The 10,958-nt window shown below is 47.0% G+C and overlaps 3 protein-coding genes across 3 annotated transcripts; 2 read left to right on the top strand and 1 right to left on the bottom strand.

Moving 5' to 3' along the window:
• Window positions 1–1,616: 1,616 nt before the first annotated feature.
• On the bottom strand, window positions 1,617–1,992 carry CCR75_005849 (uncharacterized protein; the record flags this gene model as incomplete). The annotated part of the gene is given in 3 exon segments (XM_067963923.1): window positions 1,617–1,631; window positions 1,659–1,937; window positions 1,957–1,992. 3 exon segments carry the CDS (start codon window positions 1,990–1,992, stop codon window positions 1,617–1,619), a joined length of 330 nt encoding a protein of 109 aa, XP_067815834.1.
• Window positions 1,759–4,594, top strand: CCR75_005848 (uncharacterized protein). The gene is made up of 5 exons (XM_067963922.1): window positions 1,759–1,787; window positions 1,865–1,992; window positions 2,078–4,231; window positions 4,291–4,441; window positions 4,509–4,594. The coding sequence occupies exons 1-3, from the start codon at window positions 1,770–1,772 to the stop codon at window positions 3,849–3,851; spliced, it is 1,920 nt and encodes a 639-aa protein (XP_067815833.1). The 5' UTR covers window positions 1,759–1,769; the 3' UTR covers window positions 3,852–4,231; window positions 4,291–4,441; window positions 4,509–4,594.
• Window positions 4,595–5,144: 550 nt separating this feature from the next.
• Window positions 5,145–7,841, top strand: CCR75_005847 (uncharacterized protein; the record flags this gene model as incomplete). The annotated part of the gene is made up of 1 exon (XM_067963921.1): window positions 5,145–7,841. One exon carries the CDS (start codon window positions 5,145–5,147, stop codon window positions 7,839–7,841), a length of 2,697 nt encoding a protein of 898 aa, XP_067815931.1.
• Window positions 7,842–10,958: the final 3,117 nt, after the last annotated feature.

Here is a 10,958-nt window from a genome sequence, read left to right as displayed (position 1 = left end):
TCGTCAGCGCCGCTCCTTTCGCGAGCGACACCTCCGGTCGGGGGTGCTTGCACATCGCCGACAGAATGCTCAGACCCGTCATTTGGGCTCATAACCTGTAGGAAGCGAGGTTGGCCTGTGTACTAAGGAGAAAGTTGGAGAGTAAGAATATATGTATTGCTCGTGGCGCTCGCGCCCGATCTTACTTTGCCTTGTTGTCTTTGGTTCTCATGCGTCCGTTCCCAGTAGTCGACCGGTTTCGCAATTGCCCATGTGACTGCTCCCAAGAGTCGTCCTGCACGCGACTGTTCGCATCAGTTTCCAACAGGGTAGACTTAAGTAGAGCGTGGCCGCATTAAGACGTGCCCGCCTACAGTGACGGCGTCAGAAGTAGCGCAAAATTTGATCGACGTCCGCGAGTTGCTGAAATTGACATGACGCAGGCTCTGCCATGCTTATGCATGTTGCCAGGCGTTCATCCTACAGCTCAAACGCGAGGCCTCATATATTGGCGTGTGGGTCAAAATTTTGAGCGACTTTGCTAGCTTTTCGCACAATACGTGAATTTGGAGCAGATGCTAGCAGACTTGCCCATTGAAGCACTGGACTGAGCGAAGCTCGCGACATTGCGCGCACTCATAGGTCAGACGAAATATTCAAAGGATTACAAGGAAATAGGAATTGTGAGGAAATGAGGTGTCGGAGGCGATGTTGTTGACGGTACGGGCAAGATGGCTTCATCCGAGGAGAAGTGTTGGAGAAAGTGGTGAAAGGAAGTGTTTGGGAACGTTTAAAAGCACGGCAAGAACGGCTGGCAGATCTTGGCTTGTGTAAATGGGCATAGTTCAAGGTAGAGCTGGAGCTAAAAAGGTAGACTGTACATCGAGTGGAAAGGAGAGCAGGAAAGGCAACGCGGCTGGCGTAGATAGTTAGCACACAATACAGAATCAATTTCACCCTCATCTACGCACGCGATTTTCTACAGTATGAATGCTGGAAGGTAAGCAATGCACTCCCGCAGAAGTAAGATATATTCATAGTTAGCTTTGATCTGCTAAGACTAACTTACACGCATGCGTAAGAAAGCATCTCCTCTTCTTGTCGCCCTATTTCCTGCTCATCATATCGCTCTTCCTCGAATTGCTGCCCTTTCTTATCGTATTTTCTATAGCTTGCCAATCAAGTCCGGGCACTCTTGGCCTTTTTGCATTGGCAAAAAATAGAGTACATTCTAACAATGAATATAAAGTGACACTTTGCCATGCCGACGACAATGATTGATTTCTTAGACATGCAATTGAATAAGCTTTCTTCTTAGAAGTTTAACAACACGAATAGGCATTTATAAAAGTAATCAATCTCGCCTAAAATAACTAAATGGAATGAAGTTCAATACATCTACAAATAATATATTAACGCAGCTGTGTTAGGTACTCGTTGAGTTGTTCAAATCCATCAAACTCTCTTTTCTGTTAAATAATTTCGAAATAATAAAGCCAGATGTTCACGGGACCATCCGTAAGACCTTGCATGAACATACTGTAGGTCTATAATTGTGGGTCGAGAGCACACATAAGTAGTCGATAGCAAATACATGAGTACAACACGTGCGTTTGTGAACAATCCGAAAGATTATTCTACACACTAGGACCCTTCAAATCGGAGAAACCGAAACGTACCCTATACAAAACGCAAGACGAAATATACAGTCTCCACGCGGATGTTCTCCCCAGAGCGGAATTTGCAACAGACCCCAAAGACCCTTCGGAGAAATCCAGCCCCCCCCCACGATGACGTCGAAATACACGGTACGTCTCTATTGCGCCGAGCTGCGTGGTACTGGCTTCGTTGGTCTCATCGTACGCGTCTCGTTGGTTCACTGCAGACTTGGAACATTCACGACGAGGTCGCGATCCGTATGGCGGAGTCCGGCGTTGGCGCTCGTCCCCCCGTGACAGCTATGGAGGCGTTTCGGACCTCGCTGATAAAGTACGGCTCGGCCAATGCGCTCATGTTTAAGAAGGATGGCGAATGGTAAGTACCTTGTTGTATTGCCGGAGACGGGTGGGGGGTATTCACGCGTCATGGTGTTGCGCAGGGCATCGTACACGTATCAGACGTATTACGACAAGTGCTGTGAGTTTGCCAAGTCGCTACTGCACGTTGGATTAGAGCGATTCCAGGGTGTGAGTATAATTGGATTTAACTCACCCGAGTGGGCCATTGCCGACATTGGGGCTATCTTTGCCGGTGGCGTCGCTGCAGGCATCTATACGACGAACAATCCCAAGTCTTGCGAGTACGTTGCCAAGCACTCGGACTCGGCTGTTGTTGTCTGTGACGGTGTCGTGCAACTCGAGAAATTCTTGTCGATCCAGCAGAATTTACCATCCTTAAAGGCTCTGGTGCTATGGAACGACGTCGTGCCGGAAGGAATCGAGAGCGCGGTGCCGGTGTATGCATTTGAAGACTTTATGAAGCTTGGCAAAGACGTCAAGGACGAGACGTTGGCGGAAGTGATGGATGCTCAAAAGCCTGGCAATTGCTGTACACTCATCTACACGTCCGGCACAACAGGCGACCCAAAAGCTGTCATGGTGTCGCATGACAATGTAATTTGGACAATTAGGGCCGTCTTGGACATGCTGAAGCGGAATTTTGCGCATGAAATTAGCAATTCCGACCGAATTGTCAGCTACCTCCCCATGTCCCACATTGCTGCGCAGCTAATTGATATTTGGTTGCCCGTATGTGGTGGATTGCAAATGTATTTTGCGCAGCCCGACGCGTTAAAGGGTTCGTTGGGGGTTACTTTAAAAGAAGTCCGTCCGACGTTGTTTTTTGGTGTCCCTCGCGTGTGGGAGAAGATTGCGGAGAAGATGTGGTCGATTGGAGCCCAAACCACGGGGGTGAAGAAGCGCATTGCAACGTGGGCAAAAGACAAAGGCGCTCGAAAGACGGCGCTTGCACAGTATGGCAATTCGGGTGGCGTTCCGTGTGGGTTTGGCATTGCGAATGCCGTGGTCTTGACGCGAGTGAAAGAAGCGCTGGGGCTAGACCAATGCATTGGCAACTTTAGCGGCGCGGCGCCGATTAGTAAAGAGGTTGTCGAGTACTTTGGGTCGTTGGATTTGCCGATTTACGAGTTTTTCGGACAGAGTGAAGCTACGGGTCCACAAACGTGCAGTATGCATGGAATTTGGAAGATTAGCACGTGTGGCCGTCCTATTGATGGTGCGGAAACACGGGTCGTCCCGGAGACGAATGAGCTCATCTTTGCGGGTCGGAATATTATGATGGGCTATCTCAAGGGCGAACAGGAGACCAAAGACGCTATTGATGAGGACGGGTGGCTGCATTCTGGGGATTGTGGAAAGCTGGATGAAGACGGATTCATGACGATCACGGGTCGTATCAAGGAGCTCATTGTCACTGCCGGAGGTGAGAATGTTCCGCCTGTGCTCATTGAAGATACGTTGAAAGAAGAGCTTGCGCTGCTTTCGAATGCGATGGTGATTGGCGACCGTCGCAAGTTTCTGTCGGCTTTGTTCACGTTGCGTGTGACGGTTGATGGGGAAGGCCAGCCCACGGACATACTGGACGCAAAAGCGCTTGACGTGATGAAGGAGATTGGTAGCTCGGCAACAACCGTGAAAGAGGCGAAAGCCGATGAGAAGGTCAAAACTTACCTGGACGCTGGTCTGAAACGAGCGAATGCTCGTGCCACATCGCGTGCTCAGAACGTGGGCAAATATGTGGTGCTCGACCACGACTTTTCGATTAATGGTAACGAGTTGACTCCGACGTTAAAGCTGAAGCGCAAGATTGTGTACGAAAAGAACGAGGCTCTGATCGAAAGCATTTACGCCTAAGCTTGTTTTCAAAGCTTGGTTTTCATTTGAAAAGTAGCGTCGTGTTTGCGCTATTCGCGTTTAAAGTGTATGGGCAATCACCGACATTTACGCACCTGCGCGTTATTGCTGCTTTTTGTTTTTTGCTTTTTTTGTAACTCCGTTTTAATTTTTCACGATTTTTGCATGATGAATTTCATGTTTAAATCTTTTTTTTGAAAATTAAAGTAACTGGTGCATGTCACGGAGTGCTGATTTACTTGCGCTTGGTTTTCAGGCGCAGGTACTGCGCTTGCAGACGATTGTTCGATTGAATGGCGTTGTAGATGGCAACTAGGATGAGAAGTATCGCCATCAGGAGCACATGGGATACATCGAACTTAAGAGTTGACGCGTTGCCTGTACGTGCGAGGCACATTTAGCTCCAACGCGGAAAAATAAGGATTTGTAAAACATACCTAGCACTTTTTCCAGAGCGTATTTTAAGTTATCAGCGTCTGCAGTGGAACAGTTTCTTTTAATGTGGAAGAAATAGATACGAAAAATCATTTACTTACAAGGCTTAAGAAATTGCACAGCTGGGAGTGTCATGTAGCTCTTGAGGTCTGTAGGTAAACACGCACATTGTGCTTTAGATTGTGAGATATATACGCAACATGCAATATGGCGCACTTCTAGTGAGGAAACGAAATACGCATTGGAAATTATAAAGCGCTAGACCCGAGACCACCAGCAACACAGGCGGCAAGAACAGCAATTGCAGAGCACTCATCTCGAGAATCATCTTAACTGTTTTTTGAAAATAGTGACGCTGTTGAGTGACATGCCACAGATGTGAATATTCGTGAACATCATTCAAAAAACAGTGGCTCGACGTCGATGCAACAAACATGTAAGATTTTGAAGGCCAAGATTTCTTAAGCAGTGTCGCACCTAGAAATAGTGCACTTAGGCCCCAACTCTGGACGCCCGCATCACAACGTGACGAAGTGTTACAAACGCAGACAAAGGCAAGGTGAACACATTTGCATCACTTCAAGGCAAGGTGACCGATATTAGGATCACTTTTGACAATTCTTTTATTTTCGGCGAAAAGCGTAAATAACAAATACATTAAAAATTCGTTGGAAACGAAGCCGTAACAATGGCTCTAGTTTCATTCTACTCCAGAGGCATAGCTTGAGCGCTTCCTAACGACGTCATGATTTTAATTTGATTTTATCAATTTTTACTTTCGAAAACCTTTCAAATCTAATAAGTAGAATGGCATTCGCGCGCGAAACGTGAAGCTAAAATAGCCAAGAAGTCTCTTGTATGCAGACCCCGCAGCGCGACCGCAGCGAGGGCGACAGTGGAGGTGGGACCCTCATGAAACCCTCGCGGGATCATTCCACGTTGCTGCGTGAGCAAGAAGCAGAGCGCGAGCGGCTGCGCATGGACAATTTTAATCAAGCTCTCCGCATCAATTTCCTGGAGGAGCGACTGTTGCGCATGAAGCAAGGCACTGATTTTTCGAGTGAAGACCTCGAGAGTGAATTAGCACAACTTCGTATTGCATTAGAGGAGCGTGACCATGAGCTGCGACAGCGAAACTTTAGCATGATTCGAGCGACGGAAGCCATTGATATGCTCACTGCACAGCTCCACGAAGCCCAAGCAGCGGCTGCTCAAGCCAAAGACGAAGCCCAGCGAGAAGCGGATGTGCAGCTTCATCAAATGATTAAAGAAAGAGGCGGTATTGATGCAAAAACAGCCGAGAAATGGCGAGCCGAGCTCGATTCAGCACTGCAGAGGGAGCAACAGAGCCACGTAAAAGCTCACGAGCTTGAACACGCGCTGCAAAAACAACGAGAAACAGAAAACATTTTAAAGTTGCAATACCAAGCGCTACAAGAGTCTCAATCCACGTCCTTGAGCGAGATGGAGCGTCGATTGCAACAAATTCAGCAGCAAATGCAGCAAGCCGAGTTGGCAAAAGTCAAAGCTACAACCGAGGCTGAACATTGGCAAGTGATGAGTTCTCAACGCGATGAACAAATGGCTGTTTTGCAGTCGCAAATGGAAACAATAAAGCAGGACAAACAGGCTTTGGATGCGCGCTATCAAGCCAAATGTAAGCGAATGGAGCAGCAAGTGCAGCACCAAATGGAGAAATTACAGCGTGAGAGTGAAAACTATCGCGCCGAACACACGCGATTGTTAACGGACCGAGAAAAGGCTCAATTTGATAAAACTCGTCTTCTGATGGAGATCGAGAGTGTGAAACAGGATTGTTTGCGATTGCAGGGAGAGATTGAGCGCTTGAGGAACGAGCGACAAGAAATTGCTGGTGATTCCGAGCGATTGCGGCTACAGAATGTCAAGCTTTGTGCTGCGTGTGAAGAACAAGCGAAAACACTTGAAACGTTTCAAAATGATCGCGAAACGGCATTGGATACGATACATCAGCTTGAATCAAAGTTGCTGGAATATCGCAAAGTAGAGACGGAACATCACTTGATTGTCCAGACGTTAGAGAGTCGATTGGAACATGCTGAAGCGGAAGGTCGTCGGGTTCTGCAACAGTATGAAGAAGTCGAGTCTCGATGCCAAGAAACGTTCAATGAACGGCTCGGTGCGCTAGAGAATGACCGCCATTTGATAGAAGAAGACAACCGACGCCTGCAAGCTGAGCTCATGGCATTTCAATTGAATCTTGAGACAATGGAACGTAAAGTGCAAGACAGTGAGAAACGGATTGTGGACGAAACTATGAACGCTCAGGAACAGCGACAGCGTCTTTTAACGTATGAAGAGGAGCTTGAGAAGCGTTGTGGTCAGATTCAAGCGTATCAGGATCAATTGGCTGGCTGTGAAAAGGAATTGTCTCGACGAGCTGCTCATGTGCAGAAACTCGAGCAGCAAATGGCTGATGCAGCCTCGACGAGCTCGTTAGCAGCTTTAGAGCACCAACGTCAAAGAAAGGAGCAATTTGCGATGGAGAAGAAGACACTGATACGACAAATTGATGAAGAACGTCGACAGGCAATTGAAGCAGAGCGAGTGGCTAGTTCTTTGAAAGAACAACACGTGGCAGCACAGCGTGAGCTGGAATCTGTTAGGGTGGAACTTTACTCTCACATGGCAAGTCGGAATCCGGTTTTGAACGACAATCGGCCTCTTTCAGCAGTCAGTCTTGTACAGGAGACCGTAGCAGTATTGAAAGACGAGTTTAAAACCAAGTCGAGAGCGTTGCAAACCCGCTGGAAACAACAAACATTGTTGATGACTACGAAGCTTGAACGTCTGTCGTCTCAGCTTCGCGCAAGCGAAGAAAAACTGAAAGCCTTGGAACGTTCGATGTTATGTGCAAAAGAATTGAATCAAATTACTGACGAGACGTGGGTCCGTGAAAAGGAAGAGCTGCGTGTTGAGAGGGAAAAAGAGCGTCGGTCTCTTGAAGATGACATTCAGAACTTTCGGTCTCAGGCAGCCGAAGCACAAGAGGCGCTTTCGCACGCATTGAGCGACTTGAACACGTTAAAACAAAGCCAAAAGGATTCGGATCGTGACTACGGCGATTTGAAAGAAAGCAATCGTCTTTTGTTTGAAGAAGTTAATGAACGCCGACGGTCAATTAAGCATGCCCGCAAACAATTTAAGAAAGCAATTCAGGAGAATACGGAGCTTTTGAAGGCGATTGAAATGTATAAGGACGCTATTGCTGGACGTGACAAGGACATTGATAAACTTAAAAGCACGGTGATGAAGTATGCGCAACAGCTGCAGCGACGCGTCGAATTTAAGGAAGTGAAGCAAACGTTGCTTGAACAGCTCGAGCAGACTCAGTACATGATCACGGAGACGTATAAACGATGGGAAAACAGTCCAATTCTCGTGTCTTCCCAAGGCAAAGATCCGAAGTACAAGGCAGCGATTTTGCAGCTGGACGACTATATTGGCCGAATGCATTTGGTGTCGGGCAGGAAAGTGCGAGATTTAGAGAACGAGATTCAAAAGGCTCAGAACTGACGTTTTTTAGTTTATTTGTTAGAGCCACGCGTCAGTAGTGTATGATATAGGAATGATGCGATCGGTGCGCCAACACACTCATATGTACTCTTCAAGTTAAGCATTTTTGAAGCGAGCAGCAAGAGAGACTTCTTTTTGTCTTTGGCATGAAAATTGTTCTCGTACTTGAATCTTTCTCGTGTCGAATTTGACAAAATTCTGTAAGAAGTCGGCAAATTCATAAGGAAAGGATAAATATCTTTATTTTTAAAAAGCATCTATTTTGCCTACAATTAATGCCAACAAAGAGTATTTTAAATTCGTGGCGACAAAGGAGATTACATTGGAATAAGACTACAAGAAAGCGGAAGTCCAAAATCCATGGATCTCTCGTACTTAGAGCGCGAGAAATTTCCTTTTTCAAATTACAAACGATTATAGAAATGTAATCGTCTTTAAAAAAAATGGGCCACTACGCATATGTGAAATTCCCCACGACCAGTGCCTGAAAAAACTGAGCGAAAAGACCGACTTCTCGCTATGAATAGCGGAGGACGCAGATCCGACGCTGTTGCGAAATCGCAACGGCGACGCGGATCGTCAAAAGCGGTCGGGTCAGTAGGTGCGGAGCGCCCTAATGATCCAGCAACGTCAAAAGAATGTGCAGGTCTTTTGACGAAAGTTGCTACCTCACGCACAAACATTATCTGTAACTGCCGCAGGGGGTGAAGTTAACCTCATCATCCTGAAAATAAAAGTGCCAAATTGCCACTTACGTCCCTAGTCGATTGTGGGGCGTCAAACAATTTTTTTCGACGCCAATCGCTACAAGATCACAGACTCAAATTTGTTAAGCGCGATAGCCCTCTAACGAGGATTACGGTGCGCCCAGCATAAGGCGCATCTGTAATGGTTAAGAAATGTATAGACGGTATTAAATACACGTGAAAGGGTAAACAGTACGATGATGATTTCATCGTACAAGATTTGGATGACAAATTTAATGTCATCCTTGGATTACCATAGCTGAGAAAGTTCGAGCCACGTATAAATTAACAGCACCAAGCCGTCACGATATCTGTCTCTTGTTCATCAGATTGCCAACCGATGAACGTCTTGGAGCGTCCACAAGCGTGAGGATGTTCTACCAATGAATGAGGTCGAAGCTCAACCACTCGAAGAAGTTGAGTGGTACTCATCAAGAATGCTTGCTTGAAAAGCATCATCCAAGAAAGTCTAAATAAACAGTATATAAGAGACAGTGCGAAATCCTAGACCGACTAGAGAGTCGATCGTAAAGGATCCCGCTGTGGTAGCGCAACCACAGCTAGTCAGTTGGGGAGGATTCTCCCCAAATAATTTCTGTGGGAATAAGTCACCGGAAACCTGTGGCCAAAGGTTCCCAGGTACCTTTGGAAATAAGTTTTAAGCAGAAACTGAGACAATCAATGTCTTAGTGAACAATGGATCAAGTGTAGGCGCTTATACACTTGATCTATTAGCGCCTCCGAAGTTAAATTCGGAGGTAACAACTCAATTGCTAAAGCCGAAACGGTTCTTGCATGATCTGCGTAGTGGCAAAGTCAAGCAGATCTGATTGTCACAGTTGACAACTGCGTGGCCGAAATTCGTCGGCAATAGTATTTCCTGAGAAGGAGCTGATTCTCAGAAGCTCATCGATAAAGGAAAGTGTCCTCGATGAGAAGACTCGGATTGAACGTTTTACGTTTCAATCCTGGAAGTCTTTGAAGACAAACCCTTTATATAACGCTTATAGGATTTTAAGGATGTCTTCCCTGAATCAGTGCCGTGCAAGTTGCCTAAGGATAAAGGCACTCGACACGAAATCGACCTAATCCCAGGTTCGAAATGCTGTGTCACGACGCAATGGCCATTGCCTCTTGAACAAGTAGTNGAATCGTTTGAAACGCTCACACTGGCTTGTTCAACTGTGTCCATACGGGTCTCTAACTGCGTAAGTGCTGCGAGCACGCGCTCCATGTTAGACGGTGACGTCTCTTCGTCAGCGCCGCTCCTTTCGCGAGCGACACCTCCGGTCGGGGGTGCTTGCACATCGCCGACAGAATGCTCAGACCCGTCATTTGGGCTCATAACCTGTAGGAAGCGAGGTTGGCCTGTGTACTAAGGAGAAAGTTGGAGAGTAAGAATATATGTATTGCTCGTGGCGCTCGCGCCCGATCTTACTTTGCCTTGTTGTCTTTGGTTCTCATGCGTCCGTTCCCAGTAGTCGACCGGTTTCGCAATTGCCCATGTGACTGCTCCCAAGAGTCGTCCTGCACGCGACTGTTCGCATCAGTTTCCAACACAATGGCCATTGCCTCTTGAACAAGTAGTAGCGATCGACAAATTCTTTGTCGAACGCTTAGCATCGATCATGTGAAGGAATCAACTTCCCCAGATCGCTCCTCGACCTTCTCTGTGCGTAAAGCACTAGAAGGATGGCGGATAGTGCATGCATATAATAAACTTATGTGCGGTGGCCGATAAGCACCAGAGTGGGCAAAAGCCTGTTTAAGACTAAAGTCCACTTGTTCCGCTACAGAGATCGCTTGGTCAAGCGTCTCTAGTTCGAGTAGGAACAGGTGGGTATTGACAGGATCGTCTGCAACACCCTTGATGAGCACAGTAGCCTATGCGTGTTCATCAATAGGGTTACTCACAATACATCTGACCAGGTATCGTGTGTGTTGGGCGTAAGTGTGAAGGTCACGCTTGCCCTGCTTCAAATTCAGGAGCTCGGTTCGAGCCCTGAATTTGGCACGTGGATCGAGTTAGACGACGCCATCGAAGCTCGGCGTACCAGTGACGATGCGATGAAAGTAACATTCGGTTTGTCCAACTTGGCAGGACGTGCCAAATCTTGGGCCTTGGGGCTCAAGCTTCACGACCCAATAGTCTTTGGGTCGTAAGAGGTCTTAAGACCCGGCTCAGACAGACATTGAGCCCGAACCATCTCAAAGGGAGTCGCCTTCGACTGCCTTAAACTTAGATATTTCTATCTTTAATCTTTCGGCTCGACGTGGAAGTGTCGGCCCATTAGCAGCATTTTCATGCTGCTGCTCAACAGTTCCAACTGTTGAGCACCCTATTCTCTCAACACCTCTGTTTGTTGAGAGC

The sequence above is a fragment of the Bremia lactucae genome, linkage group LG16, assembly GCF_004359215.1.
Source record: "Bremia lactucae strain SF5 linkage group LG16, whole genome shotgun sequence".
NCBI classification, from domain to species: Eukaryota; Oomycota; class Peronosporomycetes; order Peronosporales; family Peronosporaceae; genus Bremia; species Bremia lactucae.
This window is presented reverse-complemented; position numbering and strand designations above follow the sequence as displayed.

Coding starts and splice junctions, on each gene's coding strand:
- CCR75_005848 (XM_067963922.1), top strand. Junction 1,993..2,077: donor GGCTCGGCCAATGCGCTCAT/GTTTAAGAAGGA, acceptor GGTGTTGCGCAG/GGCATCGTACACGTATCAGA.